The 9,835-nt window shown below is 38.0% G+C and overlaps 1 protein-coding gene across 7 annotated transcripts in view; it reads left to right on the top strand.

Moving 5' to 3' along the window:
* The window catches only part of ANKS6 (ankyrin repeat and sterile alpha motif domain containing 6), a 41,049-nt gene extending 32,803 nt beyond the window's left edge, over positions 1-8,246 (top strand). For 3 of the 7 annotated variants that reach the window (XM_027886852.1, XM_027886849.1, XM_027886851.1), the window contains exons 16-18: positions 736-832; positions 7,483-7,528; positions 7,731-8,246. In XM_027886852.1, the coding sequence (XP_027742653.1) occupies positions 736-832; positions 7,483-7,528; positions 7,731-7,830 (243 nt within the window). In that variant the 3' untranslated portion in view covers positions 7,831-8,246. Of the gene's footprint in view, positions 1-735; positions 833-2,236; positions 2,722-7,482; positions 7,596-7,730 lie in introns of those variants that run through there. The other 4 variants (XR_003571551.1, XR_003571550.1, XR_003571552.1 and 1 more) reach the window with 4 other exon arrangements.
* The last annotated feature ends 1,589 nt before the right edge of the window (positions 8,247-9,835 follow it).

Below are 9,835 nucleotides of genomic sequence, written 5' to 3' on the forward strand. Positions count from 1 at the left end.
TGTGCTGCTCCCTGTTGTCTTGCAATCACTCTTTCCTAGTCCAGTGAAGAAGCTACTGGTAAACATGAGCCATATTGCAGTTACCAAATACTGATTTCAGCGATGCTAAAAAGAATCTCCTGGCTGTGATAGTCCAACTGGAGAGTATAGTGTAAGGGGAAAGATGTCACTTGTTTAGCCTAACAGTTTTTGATTCCTCTGTGATTAGGTAAATAGCACTTCTCTAATTTCTTAAACTTTTATTGCCTTTGAATTTTTTTATGACAGAAGCAAATTTTCTAAGAATGGTATACAGTAAGCAGCATTCTTATTGGAGGGATTTTGTACTGGAACATGTTTTGGTTAGGCCTGCTGACACTTCTCAGCTGCTTTTTTGGTTTTGAGGTCCATTCTCCCTCTAATAGTGGAAGCGTGGATGAACAAAACATAGTTTCCCCAGGTTAAGATCAATAATAACAAGTGATGAGGCTAAAAATTAGGGGAGGTGGATGATTCTTCATGCTATGAAGAGATGAAGAAAATAATGAAAATGTTTCTATTGCTGTCTGGTAGTTTCAGGAAAAGATTACTATGAGGTTTTCTATATATATATATCTGTGAGGTAAGGATTTGTCATTATTCTGAATAGTATACTGAGCGTGGAAACATGTATTTACACATTTTTTGTGAACTCTTCATAAATTTGCTTTTTAAACAGAAATTTAAGAATTATTTTATTTTATTGTTCTTTTACAGGGTCGAGAGAGACAGATTTTACAAGAAACTATACACAACTTCCACTCTTCCTTTGAGAGTAGTGTTAGTAACACACGACCACCAGGTCATTCCCAATGTAAGTAACACCTGAAATTATTTTAAAAATTAATCACTAAAGCAGGGAATTAATCACAAAATCAATTACGTTGGAAAAGACCTCTGAGACCATCAAGTCCAGTCTATGACCCATCACCACCTTTTCAATTAGACCATGGCACTAAGTGCCACATCCAGTCTTTCCTCAAACACCTCCAGGTCCAGTGAGTCCACCACCTCCTTGGGCAGCCCATTCCAATGCCTAATCACCCTTTCTGTGAAGAAATTCTTCCTAATGTCCAAATGTATGGACACTTCCATTTAATATTGGCTAAAAGAATGTGACAAACAAGCCAGTTAACTGGTTTCCTGATTAATGATTGATGTGTGTCCCTTGTCTCTTGCCAAGACCGTAGAGAGGATTTCCACATTAAGAAAAGGTAGAGGAATCTGTAGGAAGTTCATACACACTTCAGTGCTATCTGAAATAAGCTTAAGATTTTTGTTATGCGTTACTAAGCACAGCAAATGGATGTAAGTATAGCATACTAGAGTATACAGTATACCATGTGTAGTGTGTGTGTATATGTATAGCATCAGTGGCAGGTGCGTTTCTTTATGATACATAGTTTACTTTTGCATACTCTTTATAGGAGACACTTCTTTAATGTGATCAAGTAGAATAAATATATTCAAGATTTACAGTCTAGTATAGTGGCTTAGGTAGCTATGTTAATTACAGGTTTTTGTATGCATGCATTTAGTGCATAGGTAGTATTTTTATGTGGTTGACTGTAGTTGGCTTCTTTGGAATACATCTCTACCAACCACCAGTGTTACCTGCTAGTGAAGCTGGAGAAACTGCCTTTCAAAATGTGCTGTCTATAACCAAAATGTACAGGAAGGTGTTGCTGACTATAACTAATGAATACGTTTACCACAGTCCCAGATATAAATGTGGCAGATCTCTGTCCTGCCAACTACCTAGGCCAAAGGCAGATATTCATCTGTTATTCAAGGTTAAGCAAAAGGGCAAAACCTATTCAGATGTGTACTTCTGTATCCATGTTTTAGGAGAAACAATGGAAGCCACTGAATGGCCTTGAGAAGTTCACTATGTTAAAAGTGCCTCTTCTTCATTTGCTTATTTTGCTGCTTGTGTCCATCACAAAATAATTTCATTTGTTTAGGGCCTACGTTAAATAATATTTCAGGTACTGTATGCTTTAGGAGAACTTAATAAGGAACAAGTCCCAGTTCTTCAAGTCTCAGTCAGCTGCATATCACTACGTATATGAAAGCAGGTGCTAACTGCAGACCTCCTGGTGTCTTGGGGAAAACTGGGAATTGCTGGGGTAGTTAGTGAATGTGGGCTCCTTTCAGTATTCTGTATAGTCTGCTTGTCTGAAAGCCACTTCCAAGTGTCCCTGTATGCCTTGTGCAGCTTACTTCCCATTCTCAGAGTAGTCAGCATGTGTGGGAACTTCTGGATGCCTCTTGATAACATCCCAGACTTGAAGAGCCTCTTCTGTAGGTACCACTAGGTGAGCAGAAGCTGCCATTTGGGATTTGATAATATGGTGCAATGAACTGGAATTACTCAAGAATCGAAGAAGCACAGAGATGTAATGTGTCTCCAAGCAACTTGCTGAGCCTAACCACTGAGCTTGAATGTGTCTTGAAGACAGCAAAGGACAGTAATGGTGGCACAGAGTTAGGGAAAACATCCTTTTGTAAGAATGGAAGCAACAGTTGCCCCTGCTAACCATTTGACAGGATGCTGCAAGGAGGCTGCCCTGAGAGATCTAGCTTTTGGGTTTTTGTGTATGAGAGCTCCATGATACAGATTTGTCTGTGAAACAGCAACAGAAGCACTTACAGAGAAGGAAGAGGAAGAGAGCATGTAGATAAAAGAAGTTTCTGCACCAGGTAAGCTGCTTCTTATTGTAAAAGTAGCAGTGGGACCCTTATGCAGTCTCTGGAAAAGTAATTTCAAGGAATGTGTAATATTTTAGAGCATAAGAGCAGCTGTACCAAGTCAGATCCAAGATACATACAGTTGTGTTCAACTTTTTCATCCAGTCTCATTCGACACTGATGTGAAGAGCTGCTTGCTTTCATTTGCTGTGAACTTGACATGTCCTAACTTCTTTTGCTTCATCTTTTTGGATCAGAAGACACAGTGGGCAATTGTTTCCTCTTTTTTGCCTCCATGCCAGTGATGATTTTACAAATAACAGTGATACTTTTCCTCATTCATGCTTTTTCTAGATGGAAGACTTCTAGGCTGCTTTATCATTCTCAATATCATAGTTTTTCTGACCTTTTTTTCTTTTCTACTGTAATCTTTTCAGACTTAGGAGATACCAGTCTAGCATACAATATTCAAGATGTAGGCATATTACAGATTTACATGACAGAGTGATGTTTGGTTTTCAGTTGTGTTCTCTACTTTCAGTTCTCTTGCCTTTCTAGTTATTTCTGGTACTTTGCTTTCTTGGCTATAATTGAAGACTGAATTGTTATTAATCGGAACTCTGTCTTGTAACCCTGGTGGTCTACAGAGTTTGAGCTCACAGCCTATTGTTTTAAATAACCGTGCATACATCTTTTTTTTTTTTTCCATTTGCCTTCATATTACTTCATATTTATCTCCATCAAATTTTGTTTGCCATCTTATTGTTTGGGCACTGATGTCACATGAAGTCCTTTTGCCAGTCTTCTGTTTGTCTTTCTCTTTATTTACATGGATAACTTTAAAAGGTTTTTCCCTTCACCCTGTGTGGCCTTCCAAAATCATATATTGAATATACTGTTCATATCCTGTATATTCATATGCAGATCCTTCTAAAATGATAGGGGTGAATTTTGTTACTATGGAAAAAATAATTTTTTCCTCCAGCCTTCTGTCTTCTGCCTCCCTAACAGATTATTTATCCACCCAGGAAATTTTGTCTTTACCCTGTAGGTTACTTATTGCTTTAAGAGCTAACCTTGGATCTTGTGAAATACCTTGTCAAAATCCAGGCCATTAAACAGACCTCTTTTGTCTTCAAGATTGTTGGCACCTTCAAGGAATTCCAGGAGGTTGGTGAGGCAAGACTTCTCAAATCCGTTTTTGATTTTGCACAGAATTTCAGATCCTTTGTTACAGTTTTTGCTAATCTGCCTGGTATTACTGTCTGTTAAAATAATTAGCATCATTTTTATCACATCTCAGTTATGTGGCAATTTAGACAACCAGCTATATGCTCTGTACACAGCAGTTCAGCTGCTTAATCCTTGTGCATCTTTAGGACATCTGGCTTAGAACATTGATGTTTCTTGCTATGTGTATTTGTTTCATATTCTATTTTACTAGTACCTCAGGTTAAGATATCTTGGACTCCCATATAAAGAAAGCTTCTGAAATGGGAACCTTTCCAACTTTTTTCCAGGGTGAATACCATTTGTTTTTCTGATGTGCGGTTACTTCTCTAGCTCATTACAATCTCATTGATTGACATCATATCATTTGTAACTGGCTGCCTCTTGTGGTATGTTTGAAAAGTAATATGTGAAATTTTTATCATTTTTGCATGGTCCACAATCACTCATTTCTCTACAGCTCTTTCTAGGAGCCTGTCTGGACACCATTAGCAAGAAAGCCACATCATGATATGCCTTTCTAGAAAGCTAGCTGTAGCTCACAGGATGATGGACACATCCTGCTCTTCCAACTGTGTTAGTACCACTGTTTTCCACACTATCTCTGTGATTTCCTCAAGATTTTGAGTAATTTTAAAAGCTTAGTATCTAAACCAGAGTGGCTGTCAGTGTTGCTCTGCTTTTAGTATGTTTCCAGCCTGTAGAGGTGTAAAGAAGAAAAGGAAATGCAGTCCAAATATATCCATAAAATTCAGAAATGAAGAAGCAGGGGGGGAAGAAACTTAATCCTCACCTTCCCAAAATGTAGCTTATACAATTTTGGAGGTCTGTAGGCTGATTACCAACACCAAGCCTGCAAATGTCTACAGCTTCTTACACCCTTCCTCATCCATAGCTCCAGCGTCCTCTTAGCTTTAGTTCTGCCCAAAATGCCACAATCCACACTGCTCAGGCTCAGTTCCTCCCCTGCTACCCCTGAGTCAGGAGCTGTTGCTGCTCATCAAATCTGGTAGGAGATTGGAAGGCAGCAGAAACAGATACGCATCTGGATGAGTGTTTGTAGAACGGAAAAGAGAGCTGCAGTGATTACCTACATTTGCCCTTCTTGGGAAATCAGTAGAAAGAAAATGAGGAGAGGCAAAATAAATAAAAGCAAGATGATCAGAAGTAGAGGATTGATGATATAACTAATTTCACGCACCAGGCTTGTTTAGGAAGATACTACAGTTTCTTACAGATTTTTTTTTTTGACAGTTCAAAATTAGTTGCTGACTTCTTTTAGCTTCTGGTTGAGCATATCCTGCTGAGATCATTGCTTTTGAGCTCTTTGTGATGTTTACTACAAGAACTCAGAAAAGTGTTTGAGTGTTTGGCAGGTGAGCTGTTTTAAGCTGTAATAAAGCTCACGGTTGGGAGAAAGTTTTGTTTGCGCATTAGTTGCTGTATCATCCCTAGGGCTGGAAGTGAGATGATTCTGTGTTGCAAAAAACAACAGGCTTGAAAATACAATTTGCTTTCTGTCAGAAGGATACTGAGACTGCTTCCTCCCCATCCCATGCCAGGGGTACCGGGTTAGGCTGTGGAAACTCCACATTCCAGTCCTTGCCTGACCTGCATAAGGCAGATGGCTGCCCTGAGTGCAGTGTAAATAATTCAGTGGTTACTGGACCTGTAAGCCATTAGGCCCAGAGGCACCACAGTATTCTGAACAGGTGAACTTGCAATGGGGAGTGTTGCCTCCATCTCTTCTTTTAAATAAAATGAATTAGTCACTTTCAGAAAATTCTGATGAAATTAGTTCCTTCCAAGAGTGAATGTTACTGCAAGTTTTGACACTGGTAGTTTTCAAGGAAAAAAATTATGGCTTGGAAAATTGCCAATGCATAGTAATCACCTTGTCCTTGGTAAGAAAAATTACTAGGAGGATACTGCTTCTTAATAATCCAGTGAACTGTGTCCAGCAAATTAGCTTGCTGCTTCACCATTTAGAGCAGATGACCAGCCCATAGAGGCATAAAGGAAAACAAATGCTCCGTGGAATAAAATGGTCCTCCGTGGTCTGGAATCTCAGCTTCAGTGAAACAGGAAGTGGCAGCATAAGGTCCAAATTTCTGAGGAGCAGGATTTGAGAAATTTTATCACCCCAGGAAAAGTTTCTGTCTGTAGCTTGAGGTGACCTTTTTGCTTACATGATTCTGGTAAAAAAAAAAAAAAAAAAAAAAAAGACTTTTTGAATTGCCAGGACTAATTGTTGAGTTTATTTTGTGGGTATGTGTCAAGATTCATGCAGTCATCAACTGAATAACTAAGACATTGAACAGGTCTGGCAGTAGTCTGCAGGTTAATTGAAAGAGTTGACACCAAAGGAGAGAGTGTTGCATCTCAACACACACTTGCCAAATCAGAAATGAAGAGTGAAAAAAAGTTCATGTGGATTCTAGGGGAAAAAAAAGAAGGAGCAAACCAACTGAAATTATTTCCTCCAGAAGAGTACAAATCAAATCCTATGTGCTAGTTATTAATAGATATATAAGGAAGTGTTATGTGTTAGGTCTGTGATAAAGAAATGGAAACATTTCATTAAAGTTCTCTTGCCCAAGTCTATGGCTTGTAACAGAATTTGCCATTTCTGCAAAAATGACATGAAAAATGCAAGAGAACATCCAAGGTTTATACTCTGAAGGACACAAACCTCATTATAAAAAAAACCTCATTAAGATTGGTTGAAGGTAAAACTAACTGGTGGTTAGCTCAGTTTGTCTTCTAATACCAAGTGTATTGAAATGTTTGAAAGAAAAACATGAACCTCGTCACTTGGTACAAGTGTCCAACTTCTCTCTACCATCTAAAAATAACACTTCTAACAGGTGGGAATAAAAGAGAACATGCCAACATCTGACAGGGGCAGTGAAAAAAAGGCAGGATTTGGATATTGAAAGAATAAGGTGAATATTCTCCAGACAAATGTTAAATGAAGAGTAACTATGCCTACAATGAAAAAAATAATATGATGACAGTCTATAATTTGTGGAAATTCTGGCCTTCTGTTTCTCTTTACATATTATAATATGTTGCATACTGATAGATACTTGGACATACGTATCTGCAGATAGTTGTTTTTATATTTACTTTCTACTTTGGAATTCAGAGTCAAAAAATAGCAAATGAAAATTAACCACAGGAGGACATTAGGGATTGTAGAGTGAGAAGTAAAAATAGGAGCAAAATCAATGTAGACTTGCAAATAAAAATCATACGAGATTCAGATAGTCACTTGCTGGAAAAGTACACATTTAAAAAAGCGGGATAATGGAAAGATTTGTGGCATTAGATGACTTTTTCACACGTGAATTTGACTTTTAATACCTTCTTCATACAGGATATAACTTCAGATGAGTACAGTGAATTACAGAGTCAAATTGTTGGATTCTGCTGTAACAAATACATTGGGAAATATGGGCCTGTTTCCAGGAGTTGTGGAATTCCTCTCTTCTTAAAAGCTTGCTGGTTGAAATATTTCAAACTTTTTTTTTTCTCTTACAGCACCTGGCTCCTCTTTAAAACCACAAGAAGCTGTTTCTCCTAAAAGGTAGCAACAAAAGATTTTTTTCTTATGTTTAAGTTTGGCATCTGACTGAGTAAATCCAAGTGTACAAATGAAAATTTGTAAAGTTAGTCCTAACTACACCTGTGTACTACTTTCTGCAGTAGAATACAAACCCCACAAACAATCAAAGAAAATCATAAATAGGTTGCTTTTATAGTTCAGCCCAAGTGTTGAATTGCTCAAGGCATCAGTGGTCTGGATTTGAGAAGAACCAAGTCAGAAGAGCAAGAAAAATGAATGATCGTACAAGAAGATGGATGTTTTCATTCTACTTGTGCTCATAGATGAACAACCCATAGGAGACCTACATGGGCACAGTCAAGAATAACAAAAGCATAGGAAGCATAGAAATCACCTCAAATTATGGCAGCTTCTACATGAAGAAGTATATAAACTGAATATGCCTTTGTTGACTGGATACAAATAAAGGAGTCCAAACTGAAAATGTAATGGTTTCATGAGAAGGAATATAAAGGAAGAGTAATGCTGTATTCTTCTTTAACCAAAGTACACTTTATCTATTCAATATTATGAGGTTAGAACAACAGTAAAAGTAAATATGAAATACCTTTTTGTAAAAATAGCACTTTATTTGAGGAAATGTGTAATCTGTCACCAGTATTTAAACAAAAATAGCGTTAAAATATTTTATATTGCTGTTTGGTTTTTTTTTTTCTTGAGAATAAAACCATTCTACTGATACTGGCTGGGTTTTTTTGAACACTAGCAAATCCTTAAAATACATTTTTATAATTTCTTTTTGTAGCAGTTTTGAAAGGAAAGTTGTAGTAATTAGAAGTAGAAATAATTTTTTGCTTAATAAATACAATTTTTATAGAGCAAATAAAATACCAGTCATCAGAAGCTTCTGACACTATATTTACCTTTCTAAAGACTCACAAATAAGTGACTTTTAATGTGAGTCCAGGAGTACTACAGGTAAAGGCAAGAAGATATTAGAGCTCCAATGCAGAGGAGTGATCTCAGGTAATTACTTACACATTTCTCCACCCTCCTCCCTATACTGGTTTTAGTGGAGTATAGCAAAAATAGGGATAGAAGTTGGGTGCAGTGGTAGTGATAACAGCACCAGTGAAAGCAGTGATGCCCTGCTGTCCCTTGGGGGCCTGAATGTGTCGCCTGATTCTATGATGGCTTCATTGGCTTGGCCATCTGAGGTACAGCTCCAAGCTGCTGTGTCAGAGCTGACTTTGAATACTGTCAGTTTAAATCTCTGGGAGGAAGAGGAGATTACAGAGGGGTATTTCAGAAAAAAGGATGGTTATGAGCGGATTAGGGCAATCAGAACCTGTTAGTATCTTGAGGTCCTTGGTGGTCATGCTGCTAATATTTCAGGTGTAGCCATGTGCAAAAATAATTTTTGTTCCATTTTTCTTTTTCAGTGCACATACGTCACCAAATTTAGAACACTTATCAGCATTTAATATGGTATTTTATGTTCCTGACATGTCTTAGGCTGAAGAAAGTAATTCCTTAGGCAGAATTGTGCTTCAGGATTAATTTCAGCTCTAGCATAAAAATATATAATTTCTGCTTTCACAGTTTTCAAGAGCTGCAGCCAAAGATGATAATGGCAGGACAGATTTACAGAAATGTTGAGTGCAAACCATACAGCATCAAGCTAATGGCCCTGTCCTTTCCTGAAGAAACCTGGACAGTTTTGGTTAAAGCACTTTAAAATGAAGCAGATAAACAATTTCAGCTTCTTATTAAGATTAGGAAACCGTAACAGTTGCTGCTTTGGAGCTAAAACCCTGCCGTGGCACCTTTATCCTCCTGTCAGTGTAACTGGGAATAGATGATCTGGAATGAGCTGGAACATCTCACTTAAGTACCCAGTGCCTATGGTAGCTCAATTTCCCTGTACAGTTTTGTGCTTCTAATGCAACAGGTGGCAATCCAAACATCCAACACCCTCAGCATAGCATCACCTGAAGCCTGCTGATAGGGACACCTCAGCGTGAGAATGCTTTAGCCATTTAGAGTTTGTGGGTCACATTCTTTGAAAGGAGGACTCACCTGCAGTAGGTTGAGGGGTGGATGTTCATGTTTTTAATTTTGTTTTCAGTAAGACCTTGAACAGTTCAGTGTTGAGAGTGTTCAAATTCATGTATACCACTGCCCAGAAGACTGTCATAACCTCAAGGCTATAAGGCAAGGTAGGGGCATGCTTAATTCCTCTGGTTGAACCATTTGGGAATGTTAACCGAAGTGCATCAAAGAACAAGCAGAAAATAGATTTAAATGGAATGTAACACTCTCAGAGGA

This window comes from Empidonax traillii, unplaced genomic scaffold (genome assembly GCF_003031625.1).
Source record: "Empidonax traillii isolate 1590-97213 ecotype Southwest subspecies unplaced genomic scaffold, ASM303162v1 scaffold196:size3368384, whole genome shotgun sequence".
NCBI lineage: Eukaryota > Metazoa > Chordata > Aves > Passeriformes > Tyrannidae > Empidonax > Empidonax traillii.